The sequence below is a fragment of the Macroventuria anomochaeta genome, assembly GCF_010093625.1.
Source record: "Macroventuria anomochaeta strain CBS 525.71 unplaced genomic scaffold BU25scaffold_13, whole genome shotgun sequence".
NCBI classification, from domain to species: domain Eukaryota; kingdom Fungi; phylum Ascomycota; class Dothideomycetes; order Pleosporales; family Didymellaceae; genus Macroventuria; species Macroventuria anomochaeta.
This window is the reverse complement of record NW_022985374.1, coordinates 581,264-595,909: the sequence shown is the minus strand read 5'-3', so window position 1 is coordinate 595,909 and position 14,646 is coordinate 581,264. Positions and strand designations below refer to the sequence as shown.

General features: G+C 53.1%; 6 protein-coding genes across 6 annotated transcripts; 5 read left to right on the top strand and 1 right to left on the bottom strand.

Moving 5' to 3' along the window:
• Positions 1–209: 209 nt before the first annotated feature.
• On the top strand, positions 210–2,097 carry BU25DRAFT_391304 (uncharacterized protein; the record flags this gene model as incomplete). Its single annotated transcript, XM_033704604.1, has 2 exons — positions 210–470; positions 517–2,097. 2 exons carry the CDS (start codon positions 210–212, stop codon positions 1,699–1,701), a joined length of 1,446 nt encoding a protein of 481 aa, XP_033562715.1. The 3' UTR covers positions 1,702–2,097.
• A 1,180-nt stretch (positions 2,098–3,277) lies between these two features.
• Positions 3,278–5,605, top strand: BU25DRAFT_410085 (rhomboid family membrane protein-like protein). Its single transcript, XM_033706196.1, has 2 exons — positions 3,278–5,235; positions 5,290–5,605. The coding sequence occupies exons 1-2, from the start codon at positions 3,691–3,693 to the stop codon at positions 5,422–5,424; spliced, it is 1,680 nt and encodes a 559-aa protein (XP_033562714.1). The 5' UTR covers positions 3,278–3,690; the 3' UTR covers positions 5,425–5,605.
• Positions 5,606–6,877: 1,272 nt separating this feature from the next.
• Positions 6,878–9,733, top strand: BU25DRAFT_37595 (uncharacterized protein). Its single transcript, XM_033704103.1, has one exon. It carries the CDS (start codon positions 6,970–6,972, stop codon positions 9,484–9,486), a length of 2,517 nt encoding a protein of 838 aa, XP_033562713.1. The 5' UTR covers positions 6,878–6,969; the 3' UTR covers positions 9,487–9,733.
• A 79-nt stretch (positions 9,734–9,812) lies between these two features.
• On the top strand, positions 9,813–10,199 carry BU25DRAFT_420980 (DUF1754-domain-containing protein; the record flags this gene model as incomplete). Its single annotated transcript, XM_033708058.1, has 1 exon — positions 9,813–10,199. The coding sequence occupies one exon, from the start codon at positions 9,813–9,815 to the stop codon at positions 10,197–10,199; it is 387 nt and encodes a 128-aa protein (XP_033562712.1).
• A 699-nt stretch (positions 10,200–10,898) lies between these two features.
• Positions 10,899–11,507, top strand: BU25DRAFT_420979 (uncharacterized protein; the record flags this gene model as incomplete). Its single annotated transcript, XM_033708057.1, has 1 exon — positions 10,899–11,507. One exon carries the CDS (start codon positions 10,899–10,901, stop codon positions 11,505–11,507), a length of 609 nt encoding a protein of 202 aa, XP_033562711.1.
• A 2,219-nt stretch (positions 11,508–13,726) lies between these two features.
• Positions 13,727–14,089, bottom strand: BU25DRAFT_339285 (uncharacterized protein; the record flags this gene model as incomplete). The annotated part of the gene is made up of 1 exon (XM_033702764.1): positions 13,727–14,089. One exon carries the CDS (start codon positions 14,087–14,089, stop codon positions 13,727–13,729), a length of 363 nt encoding a protein of 120 aa, XP_033562710.1.
• Between the last annotated feature and the right edge of the window lie 557 nt (positions 14,090–14,646).

The window sequence follows — 14,646 nt, the reverse complement described above, 5'->3', positions numbered from 1 at the left end:
TCCACATCCAAGCAAGCTGTGCCTGTCCAGACCCAAACACAGCGATCTTTGGTCAAAATATCAAGGCGCGAAAATCTGCTACAGCACAACAAAGGCAACCTTGCATCACAGTCCTGCATTCGCGAGGTAAGTTGCATGTGTTCTCACTCAATCAACGGCATACACTGACCGGCACTACAGACTAGCACGAGCTGCTTCAGAAGCCCACCATGCCGGCAATTGTGGACCCGAATGGAGTCAAGTGTACGTACCCCGACTGCAACCTGCACTTCGACACAGAGAAGGATATGAAGAGACACAAGAAACATGACGACGACCATGACTACTGCCACAAGTGCGATGAGGACTTCAAGTCATACGACGATCTTGCGCAGCACAAGATCTTCAGACCTGACATGCACAACAAGGCTTGTCGCGTTTGTGGCCAAGAATTCAAGTCCGAGTCTGGGTTGAAGCGCCACATCGAACTGGTAAGTGCACAAGTGTACACGAACCAACAACACTGACTTGCTGCAGTCGCACAAGATCGACCAGAAACTGACCTGTATTGGATGCCACAAGTCATTCTACCGGGCATGCCTGTTCATCGAGCACCTCGAGTTCGGTTACTGCGACGTCATCTCTGCTTCGCAGTTCCAAGGCCACATCGTACACAAGCACCTAGTCACGGCGCTGCTGAAGGATGGTTCTGCCTATGCTCGTTTTCAGGCCAAACAAGCCAAGTTTGAAGCAGCCCATGGTGACTTCGAAGAAGAAGGCGGCATATGTCTGGATGATCCGCTGGACAGAGATGAGGAAATCGATGACGTGAAGTTCGCTGCTCTTCAACCTGATGTCTCCAACGCGTTTCCTCCTCCTGCCGCCGCTGTTCCGTATCCTCCGCTCCCTTCACAAGTTCGGGCTGCTAGCTACAGCATCGGTGAGGCCGCTTCTACAATCGGCGCTAAGTCGGTCAATGATGACGATGGTACCAGCACTGTGGTCGGGCCTCGCATTTCTGCTCCGCATTCCGCCTACGGGAGCTCCACGTGCGCTGCGTCCACATCAACTGGTCGTCAACTCAAGGTATGGGGCGATCGCAACGGCAAGACAGCTAGTAGCACCCTGTTCCCTAACGCTAAACCTACACCCGTGGCCAAAGAGTTCTCTATCGCCGCGCATGACGAGCAGATGGAACGCGAACATGGCATCAATATCATGAAGACGCGTTTCTGGGATCCCTTGAGCAGCGACTGGAACCCAGAGCGCTTCTACGACTCTGTTATCAACAAGTACAACTGTCCCTTCGTGTGCGAGCTCACGTTGGCTACACCTGCCGACCTCAATAAGCACATCAACAGCGATCATCGTCTTACTCGCATGAAGTGCCCGTCATGCCTCAAGTACTTCAAGTCAGCTACTGCACTGATGGCACACTGCGAGAGTCGGGGGCCTAAGTGCCAGATCAACAAGGCTGATAACTTCAACATCTTCCTGGACCGGCTCTCTGGTGGTTTCCTCGGCGTTGACGAGAAGATTCGCCCTGATCACCTCAATAACCCCACTGTCATGCTCACCAACCCCGAGACGGGCAGGATGGAGCGCTACAAGCCTCCTGTTGCTTCATATCTGCAGTATATGGTCACCAAGCCTCCAGACTGGAAGGAGCCCGCCAAGGCTGGCGTTCAGATAGGGTTTGCTATGCAGCAGAGTCAGTGGTAGAATGCTCGAAGCGACAGACTGGTAACATCCTCCCGACTGCTACATGGTGTGGTTGGGCTATTGCAGTGGATCGTGAAGGTTGACGAACTCGGCGTGTACGAGATGAGCTATGAGCGAGAAAGAAGCATCGGTCTTACGATATGACGACAGACGGTCGGCAAAAGCAGGCACTCTGACGCTCACAGCTTTTCTTTGGCGTGCTTTTTTCTGCTCTGGCAGATGGAATGCCTGCTTGGGCATCTGGCGCAGGGACGATAGGCTCTGAGCCTCGTTGTCAAGGTCGAAGAGGAGGCCATGCTGGTGCGGCTGTTCCATAGCTGAACAGGATTGTGTTTCTCAAGCTTCGTATGTGTGCCTGTGAAGATTGCGTGTACTAATCTATACTTGCTGTTGAATACGTACTGCACACGGCATTGCTGAAGAAGTGTCGAGCGGGCTGCGTTAGCGTGCCTGTTGATGGCTCTGCCGCGTGGCAGATCTCCACTCTGCTAAGCTCGGCCGTATACCGTGCCCGTGCGCGCAATGCGCCGAAATCCTCGCCAAAACAGCCTATTTCTAGTACTCTTTAAGATAGTCCAGTTCTTTAGCTAGAAGAGATATCAAAAAATCTAATACTAAAGTTATAGTAGATGACTGGATTTACAACTTTTATGTATAATTTTTTTTTTTAAAATATAGCTATTCTAGTACTTCTACTTCAAAATTACAAAATTAAGGTTGATAGATATGTGTAAGATTTTAATACAAGATAGAGAATATTTATATATAAAAGTTATCAATCCAGTCCTCTACTATAATCCTAGTATTAGATTAAAGGTACCAACTAGATAGTACTAGAGTTACTCGCTCAGGCGAGTTCGAGTGAATCCAAATGAGCGCTTTAGTAACGTTGAGAGTATCAAGGCAGCTATCGATCGCGCAGCAGCTCTACAAGCCTCCCAGGCAAGTACTTCACAAGAAGGAGAAGCTCAAAAGGCAGCAGCAGTAGCAGCAGTTACTTCCAACTCTGTGTCACGGGTATACTCAGCCACGGCTGGGTATATAGACTATTCGGCCTCAGTGCTGCTATTCAGCACACTGTACCTTTTTGGGCTGTGTAGCGCAGTGGAGCCGAGCTGTTGCCTCACACTCTATGTGTACTCAGTGGCAAACATAATCGTTGTTGTTGAGAAGATCACAACTCTATACTGTGTGGCTACTGTGGGTGAGGTGGCCGAACACTATATATGGCCGAACACTATATGGCCGAACACTATATGTGGCCGAACACTATATGTGGCCGAAACACTATATAAAGCCGAACACTATATGTGGCCGAAACACTATATAGGGCCGAACACTATATGGCCGAGCTTAGGTTGTGATCTGCTTTGGTTGACAGCGGGCCAAGCTGTCAGCCTGCCAAGCGTGAACGGCAAAGGCACGAAGGCAGCAACGGCTATAAAGACGAGGATCAAGGCATACGAGGCTCATCGTGGCTAGATCAAGGCAGGCTTTTGTCGAGTGTCGTTCACTCTGGGCAGGAGATATTTAAAGCGTGCTGCGGACCAAGCCACTGCAGATCGGGGTGATTTCAGGCTAAGGGGCCAGGGGTGAAGACAAGGCTGAAGGCTGTGCAGCAATCCCGAACGGCTTGCGTAGCCGTCATCTCTCGTACTCCAATCCATCACGCAGCTAGGCTCTGTGAAGAGATAGCCTGGGTGCGTACTTATAGCGCTGTGTTCTTGGTACTCTTTGCGCTCTTCTCTCGCTTTGGAGTGTTGCGCTCGCCACCCATAACACGCTCGCTAGAACTGTTTGTAGCACCCACGGCAGCAACGCATCACCGCCCCCGGATTCCGAGCGGGCTATATGAACACCACTGTTCTCTGCGTATCCACATCTACAGCACACGGCTGCTGAACCCCAGCGCTTGCATACCGCCTCTGCGGCCTCATAATCGACCTCTCCCTGCGCGCTCACCTGCACCCTCACATACACATACACAGCATGGCGGCGAACGACTACTACAACACGTCCTACCCGCCTACGGGCCCAGCAACAGGCCATGCCTCCAGTCCTCACGACCGAACAGACGCGCCGCTACCGCCGCTGCCCGGCAAGCAGTCACAGCACGTCGTCTCGCCTGTGTCTTCGCCCTTCGACGACGACACATGCCCGCCCTACCCTGCCAACAGCAACAACACCACACACTCGTCCGGCGCACTAGGCGGATACCCAGACACATCATACCACGGCCCGCCGCAATATGGCCACAACACAACCGCTTCTCCGTACGACACACCGCCGGCGCACGGGCACAATGACCCCTTCGCAGATCAGAACGCTATTCCTTTGCAGGACAAGATGAGCGGCATGAGCGCCAGTCCTACACGGTACAATGCAGACCCAGAGAGATTGTACCACGCGCCCGAGAAGAAGAGGCGGCGACGAAAGGAGAAGGAAGGCTGGTTCAGCGGTCGAATCACATGGGTCGTGTACACGCTTACAATCGTTCAAATCGGCGTCTTCGTAGGCGAGCTGATCAAGAACGGCATCCTCACAGGGTCACCCATTCAAACAAAGCCCAACTTCAACATCATGATCGGGCCCTCACCCTACGTGCTGATTAACATGGGCGCTCGCTTTACGCCCTGCATGCACAACATCAAGCAGGTCATCGAAGCAGACGTCCAGTCCTGGCCGTGCCCCAATACTACCTCGCTTGACGCCGGCTCCTTGACCTGCTCGCTCAACGAGCTCTGCGGCCTCGGCGGCGTCCCCGACCAGTCTGGCGTAACAGACTTCGCAAACCGCTCCCACGAACCCAACCAATGGTACCGCTTCATCGTGCCCATGTTCTTGCACGCGGGAATCATCCACATCGGGTTCAACATGCTCCTCCAACTCACACTCGGGCGGGACATGGAGAAGGAAATCGGGCCCCTGCGCTTCGCACTCGTCTACTTCAGCGCAGGCATCTTCGGCTTCGTCCTCGGCGGCAACTACGCCGCCGACGGTATCACATCTGTCGGCGCGTCTGGCTCCCTTTTCGGCATCCTAGCTCTCACCCTGCTCGATCTCTTCTACAACTGGAGTTCGCGCCGCAGCCCAGTCAAGGACCTCTTGTTCCTGCTGCTCGACATCGCCATCGCGTTCGTGCTCGGCCTGCTTCCTGGACTCGACAACTTCTCCCACATCGGCGGCTTCCTGATGGGCATCGTTCTCGGAATCTGCCTCCTGCACTCTCCCCAGGCGCTGCGCGAGCGCACAGGCGAAGACGAACTGCCGTACACCACCGTCTCGAACCCGATTCACGATCCGCAGGCCGACCCCACACACCCGCCCATGGCGTCCAACAATCCCGTCGTCGGACTCAGCAAATTCGCAAAACAGCCGGTATCCTTCTTCAAAGGCCGCAAGCCGCTGTGGTGGGCGTGGTGGATCTTGCGCGCCGGTGGATTGGTTGCTGCTTTTGTTGGGTTCATTCTACTTCTACGCAATTTCTACGAGTGGCGGAACACGTGCTCGTGGTGCAAGCATTTGTCGTGCTTGGTAAGTCGATGACATACAACTTGAGGATTTGAACATTTGCTAACGAGTTTGTAGCCGATCAAGACCAACGGAGTAGAATGGTGCGATATCGGCGGTCTCAATCTTACCACGACGAGTCAGAATTCGAAGAGGGACTTGGGGTTTGATATGGCGGCGTATGCGCTCGACAGCTTCGCCGGCTCATACTAAAGAGACCCGGGTAGCTGAGCGTCGTTTTGAGTGTTTGGGTACACAAGGCCAGATACCACCGTTCTTGTCGATTGCTTTGGACAGACCACAGTGAGCGTGGAAGATAGAGTACATGCATACAGCCAGGCGTCAGTATATCTTAGCATTAGCGAGCGATAGCAGTTACAATAATGCGGCACGGCCAAACCCTCCTCACAACGCACACGCACATGGTCTCTCAAATGGTAGTGAAAGTAACGTCCATTGCCCGTAAGCGAGAAAGGCCCCTCACCGAGATGGATCCACTATTCGCGCACCTCAACCTTCCCTCCCCTACACGCATCTACAGATCCACACTTAATGTGCTCCTGTTCTTTGGACACTTCTGCCTTGCTCTTTGTAATGCAACACACAAAAAACACAAAAGTTGTGGGTCATGCCGGCGATCATGTCGCGCGCGGCGTTAGCGACCATTGTGCCTTGTGACGCTGCTCTGTCGCCGCCATCGACGCTCTTTCCAATTCTTAAATGCTAGATAGAAAGCCTTATCTAGACGTACATTATCGCACGCTGCAAAAGCGTTTAGACGTAGGTAATGTGTACTCCGAGACGATCTCCATTCAGCCGCTGATGTAGCCACTGTCAGCCTGGCGCCTGGCACTCTGGCACGCCTGTATCTGGACACAAGCCTCAGCCCAGACAACACATGAATCAGGCACGCAAACAAGAACGTGCTATGGGTACCATCAGTCTGTGTTGGAAGGTGGTTTCCACGGGTGCCTATTACCCAATTGGGCTAGTCTGTTTACCTACTTAGCTGCGTCCCTCGACGTCTGATAAATATAATAATACATACACCCAACTTTACTTCCAATAGTCTGTGGTGTTATGCTTGGCACGCATGAGCAACTGGTTGGTCATTCATTTGTTTATTCACATGATTGTCTACTACTCGGCGGTAGCCGCAGTATATCCGCAGCTACATTAAGTAGCAAGCGTGGCAGCGCTCAGTATCTGCGCGTTTCCCATACACTAAGAGTCCATTTGACAGGACGCTAGGCAAGTAGAGGATAGCGCGTTCCAAAAACAGCTTTCACGTAGATGGGCGCCGCAATCTGGGCTTGTCAGGCATAGTGTTAAATACAATACGTTCAGTCTCGCTGCTGCTCTGTATTATAATCGCACCAGCTTTCCAACAGTCCCGTTGAGCATACTACCCAACAATTTACCGGTCTACCTTTCACCTGTCAAACCATTCGGAACGAACTTGAGCGCGATATCTGTAGGGCCATGAGCAACTATATAGCCATATTGCACTAATCGCATATTTGACTACGTCCATCTTGGAGTAAACGACTGATGAACTCTTGTTCTATACCGTTCGTGTGTATCTGAGTTCCTTTATTCAGTTGTACCTGGAAACCCCGCCAAGCGCAGCGCAGCTCCGCACACTCCCGAGCTGCATCCCTGCTCCTATATCACCCATCACCAACACCACCTCACTCCACAACCACAGCACCCACACGCCTCGATGGCAACCACCAGCCCACAACCAAAGCCACCGCGATGGAAGTCCGCCGCGATCCTCGCTCCTTCCTCTTCTTCATCATTCTGCTTCTTCTCATTAACTCGCCCGAACCGCAGCAGCAGTCCTTCAACACGCGCTCGCGCTACGACGAGCTTATACAGCGCGAATGGGATCAACTCGATGTCTTAAATCGAACACAATATGGCGACTTCAATGTGAGCAAGAAGAAGTGGCTAAACATTAGCGGGTGCAGAGATGCGGACGGCTTTGCATGGGACATGCTGCCTAGCGCGCAAGAGAAGGCGAATGCGCATGGCAGACGGGCGCTCGGGGACAAGTGGGGGAGTGTCCTGGACGGGACATTACATGAGCGTGGAGGCGAAGAGGGGAGATTGCCGGTGTATAGGAATCTCTCGGGGTATGTGCAGGGCGAGTGGGTGCGGGATCCGAGCAGTCGCGTGCGCCATCCTGAGGATATGGGCAACACGACGCATCCCGCCAAAGACCCGTTCACGAATTCGGCGATGGGGTTTGATCGCAATCTCACGGGTACGGGTGGGCCGTTCAGGGTGCATCTCACGGAATTGGAGGATAAGGTAATGGTGGATGTGAATAAGAGTATCTCGGAGATTAGTGCGAAGGTCGTGGTAGGGGACGATGAGAGCTTTGGCGGGAATTGGTGGGAGTTCTATGTGCATGGTGTGCATTTCAGGGACAGTGGACATGCGGTGTTGACTACGACGAGTGAGCGGTTTGCGGGCATCTTTGCGCTACCGCATTTCCAGCTCTCGCACGGGCTTCACGATACCTCGAAGAACTTTCTGAATTGGACGATCCACGAGACCATCCATCGGCAGATACATCGACCGTTCCCTGTCTGGAACCCGTGGACGAGCTCGGCTGCCGGATCGAACGAGGATGCGGTCGGGGTGACGCACCATTGCGAGTTTGTTCTCTACTTGCAGCAGCCGCCGAGCGTACAGACCATGGACATGAACTGGCTTGAGCACGAGATGCGATTCCCCACTGGCGCACCGCTGGGCCATCGCTCGCAGCTATCAATGTCTATGGTGGGCTTCTCGCCAGACTGCGGATATGTCATCGAATCGAAAGGACCACCAGACTACCCGCCCTCAGAAGCCATGCACCTCGTCGGCTCCAAGATAGAGGAATACAACGACAGAGCCAGACACAGCATCGTCGCCTTCGCAATCGCTTTCGCCTTCCAGCTGTCCTTCCTCATCAAGCAGATGAAGGAGACAGCAACCCCATCGATGCGCAGCCGTGTTAGTTTCTACACCATTGCCACGATGGCTCTCGGCGACGGCTTCACATTCCTGGTTCTCATCTTCATGTACCTCTTCCTCGGCACCGCGCAACTAGCCATGTACAGCATCGCCTTTGTCGCGCTGTTCTCCGTCCTCGCACACCTGCGCTTCCTGATGGACATCTGGTCTGTCCAAGCCGCTGAACGCGCGCGCCAGGAACGACAACAGGCCCCAGCAGTACCGGCAGCACCAGAAGTACCAGCAGCGCCAGTACCAGCAACTTCAGACGCCCCCCTTCCTGCGGCTGACGCATTTGGCACACCAGCAACGCCCGCGGCCCCTCCCCCCTCCGGGCTCCCTCTTCCCGTAACAGCATCCCGCCCTCCTCCCCCTCCCCGCCCACAAACACCCATCCTCATCGCCCCCGACCAAGACGACCCGCTCTCAGACGACGACACACCGCTCCTCCCTACTACAAACGCTGCCGCTACCACGCCAACACCCACTCAGGCAGCACCCAACCCACGTGCCGAGTTCGGCGCGCTCTACAGCCGTTTCTGCCTCCTACTCATCATAACCTTTTTCGTCACGATCCAATTTGCCACCGTCCGAACCCTTTACCGGAGCATCTACTTCAGCATTCTCTCATTCATCTACCTCTCCTTCTGGGTTCCGCAGATCTACCGCAACGTGATGCGCAACTGCGGGCGTGCGCTGCGGTGGGACTATACGATTGGGACGAGTGTGACGAGGTTGGTGCCGATTGCGTATTTCTACTTGAAGGAGGATAATGTGCTGTTTGCCAATACCGACTGGCAGACGTGCGCGGTGCTGGTGGGGTGGGTATGGATCCAGATTGTTGCGCTGGTGAGCCAGTCCGTTCTAGGACCGCGCTTCTTTGTGAGAGAAGGCTGGGCGCCGCCCGCATACGACTACCACCCGATCCTGCGCGAAGACGAAGAGGGCGCTTTGCTGCCACTCAACGCCACTTCCCCCTCGGACGATGCGATCGAGGGCGAGGAAAGCAGCAGGAGCGCTGGCGAAGCGAAAAACAAGGGGAAGAAAGTCTTCGACTGCAGTATCTGCGCCATGGACATTGAAGTTCCTGTTGTTCCTGCTGGTGGAAGCACCGATGAGGGCATGGTTGGAGGGACTAGTATGGTGCTCCAGAGACGGATGTACATGGTCACGCCCTGCCGACATATCTTCCACGCTACGTGTCTGGAAGGGTGGATGCGCTACCGTCTCATTTGCCCGAATTGTCGAGAAGCTTTGCCTCCTTTGTAGATACTTAGTATTACCACATATTGTCGCTCAAAAGCAAGGTTTAGTGAAAAAAAGATTCGGCCTGGCGTGTGTTTCGGTGAATGACTACACTGTCTCTCGGAATCGAGTTCTCATTGAAGCTCAGATCTCGGTCATCGTATGCTCTCTTTTGCAAAGCGCGACTGGAGGGCCAAATCATGGTTGCAAGCAGGCTGTGCGTTGTGGAAAGAGCGATCCATGGCAACTTGCCGCAATCATGCGCATCGTCACGTGCGACATACTAGCGAGTTTTGCTACTTGAAGCTCCTTCCACGCCAACTCTTTGCGTCACAACCACAACCCTCATAATGCCGTCAGACTACACAACCACCGGCGGTGGCCTCAAATTGAAAGGCGTCGGTGTCGACAAAAAGAAAAAGAAGAAGCGACCCAAGCCCACCGAAGCTGACGAATCCTCCACTACAGACATCGAGAAGCGCACCTTGAATCCTGAAGATGTGAAGTCACTCGGCCGATCATTGTCGCCAGACGCCGCCGAACAAGCGATCAAGGAGAGCGGCGGGAGGAAAAAGACCGAGGCTGAGAAGAGGCATGAAGAATACAGAAGGAAGAGGTTGGAGGAGAAGTTGAAGCGCGAAGGTGTCAGGACACACAAGGAGAAGGTGGAGGAGCTGAACAAGTATCTGAGCGGGCTGAGCGAGCACCATGATATGCCCAAGATCGGCCCTGGCTAAGACGGTGGGGTATTGGTGCTGCGGATGACAGCGCACAGCCAACGCCGCGGCTGCTCCAATGACAGCCGAGCAATGAGCACTGTGACGACCTTTATGGGAGACCCAAGGAACACTTACTCGTGGTTGAGGTTGATGTCCCAAAGATCCGTTGCATTCACTCGAAATACACTCAGCAAAATATGCAAATGGCAACTTCCGGGATACCTTGCGATCTGGACACGAATCTGCCATGCACTATATGGTTACTCTTTGAAACACAGCACTCAAAATACCCAGCCGACAAACGACAGTCATACCACGACAAATGATCGCATGCAGAGACCAGGATCAGCTCACAGTCCGAGAGACAGGCATCTAATTACAATGTTGTGCACACCACTGAATGCCTCCAATAATCTACAATCTCTATAATGCTCTTTTTTTCGCTTGCTACTTCTCTTTGTTGTTCAGTACCTCTGCTACTCTGTCACTGTGGCTTTGTCTCCCCAATGATGATACATAACAAACGTCCGGTGGTTGCATACACACTACGAAAACTCCAGTAACTCGAATCGACACTCCAAAACGCCACCGGGATGAGATCTCAGTTGATACCTACAGTATGGCTTCAAACCCCTGCCAGAAAGTTTCCAGACATGCTATGCCCATTTGAGGGCAAGCCAGATTACATGGAAGCAGACATGGAAGCGGCTAAATCTCATGAATGTAGGCCTGGACAACCTGCTTCAATGCAGGTTCCGCCTATACGACCCAACACTTTGCCTATCGCACAAACTATCACTATCATTGGGCCTATCATACGATCTGCTGCTCGGTCTACCAAAACAGTCTCGGGGAACCCAAACAACACTGCCAGTACAACCAGCACAGCTAGCCCCAACTTCACAACCACCAGCCGCTGCACCAGCCGCTGCACCAACTCGGAACGGCACGCCGTACGAGCACTGGCCTCCGCATCCATGGTCCTCCGGGCTCCATTTGCCGGATATTGGGGCAGGGCGTTTGTCTTTGAAGAGTCAAGACAAATTCTTCAACACGAAGCCGCATATGTCAGACGAAGAGACGCATTGGCACGGTGCAAAGTTCCTAGGATTTGGATTACTGGGCGCAGCAGGGTTGTGGTGCGAGACTGACGAGCAAAGCAACGTGGTCGACAGGAATGGGTTGTCAAGGACAATGCTACCGCTACCCGGAGAGCCTGGCGTGACCCCAAGGATTGGCGAGATCATCTTCCTAAAGAATTATCGATGCATCGACGTGTTGGATCGCGACGAGCAGCAGAGCCGGACGCATGTCAGTACATTGTAAAGTACCGGGGGCATCGCTTGCTCACGTCGAAGCGAAGGTTCCGGCTTTATACAGATTATGCATCGGGGGGCAACCTTGCGGAGGCTATGAGCTTTTATCATCGCAAGTGGTCAGGCATCGAACTCAAACGCGTGTCTACTCAACATTGCCTGCCAGAAGCTTTTATCTGGTACACCAGAGATGTGTATGATACGCTGATCTGTTATCGACGTCTTCTAAACTCCATCATCAAATATGGGCTCGACCATTGTTCATCCGTAGATGCACTGACGCATTGCCATGCGCCGCATATACCCTACAGTATCGGATTCGTCGCTGGAAAAGCCTGTGCGATCTGTTTCGAAACAGTGTCACAGTGTTCAATTGCTGCATCGGCTTGCTCCTGTTCATCGGGTAAACCCTTGTTACCTTTGAGGCGCTTTCTGTGGCGATCACGAGCAAGCTTGCGAGCGCGAGATTCCCAAGTCTGCGCTCGCGCTTACCAATTCGAACCCTGCTGTAAAGTCGTGCTGTGATTGATGGCAATCAGTGCTACAATCAGGCCCTGGTGGCGCAACACATGCTAGTCCTTTTTCACACGGATACTCGTGTTGCAAGACAGATCGGACGCAGCAGCGAATCTTCCTCTTGAACGTGCAAGCTCAGAGGCTTTTAGAGTAATTCGGACCGTGGTGTAAGGCAAGTCAACCCGTCTGTAGTCTCTGAGCCAGCGGTTAGTTGACGAAAAGAAGGCAGGCATGACTCCACTACCTCCCATGATTTTGGAGGGCTTGTCCGCTTGTATCTGGCTTTCTTACTCTATGTAACATGAGAGACGATCAGACTGCTCATTGCACTGGACGTTAGGCGCTATCTCACAGAGCTGCATCCGCCCCTCATCCCAGAACCATGGGAGTTGCCGGCGGCATTGCCGTAACGTCCAGAGCCATGTCCTGCACCGAAATCTCACCTAGGATCCGTGGGTATATTGGAAGAACCGCCGAAATCTCCACGGTTGCCCCGTCCCGTTCCTGTTTGTGTCCATTTCACCCGTTCGAATTAGGCGGACGTCGGTTGCTGCGATCCTGACATGGTGACAAAGTGATTCGCTTAAGGCTTTGTATCGTTTTGTGCTATGTGTGATGGTGAAGCGAGCAGGATTGTAGCAGGTAGATAAAGCAACACTATGGCGTTGCTTCACTGAAAATTCAGTGGCTGTCTTGCGCGAGGCGCCATGTCGCAGATTGTGCTCCGCTGCCTACCATACGAGGGAAGGCCTGTGTGAGAGAGTGCACGTTTGGGGAGTTCATCATGACGGCTCAGAGGTACCTGGACAGATGTTGCTCAAGATGGGTCGACTTGAAGAGCTGAGTAGCGCAAGCTCGATGTTTGCACTGTGTGGGGATGTAGGTCTAGTTGGGAATGTGAAAAGGGGAGACCATAGAAACAGCGAGCGCACACCAAATTGACGCCTCTGAGGTACTTATAGCGTATCGAGATGGGATGTTATAGATTGAGCTGAAGAGTGATCATGCCCTGTTGTGTTGTGGTGTAGAAAGGAGGTAGAAGATGACCAGTGTGGTGTCGCGCGTACTTTCGCGTGATGTCACGTTTTGACGGCGACTTCTTCCATTGAATATGATTCTTCACGCGACGACGCGGAACAAAGTTGTATTGAACAGGATGTTGTATCGGCCGTGTATTTCTCGGGTCTAGCTATCTCATCAATCATGAATGTTGTAGCGATTTTCGCTTAACATATCGACCCGCAAGAGCACGGATTTTCTCTCCTATTCTTCTCCATCCAACTCCATCTCAAGGGGTCCTCCGCTGCTCCGACCGAGTCTCTCGTACGAGCACCCATCTTCCCCTTTCAATCCGTCGTGCGCACGGACGTTCAATATCTTTGCAATATCTTTTGTCTCCATCTCTTCTCCACACTTTTGTAGGCGCCCAGCTCCACCACCCTTGGCTCGCTTGAGTCGCTGTCGGTTGCCCACACGACAGGTTGCCGCCCGCATCCGATGCATCGCAATGTCGTTCACAGCAGATTGCCATGCTGACTGTGCATGCACAGCTCAAGAATCCTGCCGTCCTATCCGGCCGACTACCATCCAAGGGCTTGGCAGGTGTGTTGCGCATCAACACCAGCCACAGTGATATCGATGTAAGATGTTGTATCTTCGAGTTGCGGTTGGGCCTTTGAATGAAGTTTCTGCTGTTTCATTGCGGGCTTTGGCTCATGTGGTGTTTTCCCTCTGGACTCCGTTGCAGCCCTCCCAGTCCCGCAGGCACGTATCGGCGCATTGGTCGTACTCGAGTGTCAGTGTGAAGGTCTCTCGGTCAACGAACTGCTTCCTGCATTCTTCGACGCATGGAGTTGCTTTCATGAAGAGCGCACAGCACTGTGCGTCTCCTATATCTGATGTGCAGGGACTTTCCTGGAAATGGGTGACGAGCTTTTCGATAAGGGTGTCCGTTGACTGTGTGAAGGCAGGTATAAGCTGGTAGAGGAAGATCGGTACGCAAAGGATGAAGAGGAGGATAATGAGGATCGACCGAGAGCGTGATCGGGTCGAGTATGGGCGGCTAACGGTGTACATCTTGCTCTTGAACATCTCTACTGGATCTTTCGAATGCTTTCCAAGCAGGTACTGTTGGTATATGCTGATCTGGTCGTGGGAGTGCGGGCAAGTAGGTGTCTTTAGAGATGTAAGATGCAAGTGTCGTGCAAGTGGTGCGGCTGAGCTGCAGGTCAAGACCTGAGGCGTCGAATGAATATCGTACAGGAGGATGTGCGACGAATTGTAGGGAAAAGTCAAGAGCACACGCAATGGTCAAGTATCGTGAGAACCACTTCGAGGTTCATGGTGGATATAAGCCTGCGCACCGGTCAGCATACCTAAGCATGCCATGTGTACGGTAAGGTGGCAGCGCTAGTGCGACCCGAGGTGTGGCTTGCACGATGATGCAGCATCAGCTCTGTGACCAAAGCTCCCAAATCGGAAAATCTCTACCAAGCTTTCGCACTCCTTACTCAGATCAGCCTGTCTGCGAGCATTCGACAGACACCATCAAATGGCGTGTGATTCGTTGTCTTGTTGCTGCAATTTGAAAAGCGGGTGCCGTTGCAAGCTTCGTGTCGAGCCGTTGACACTTG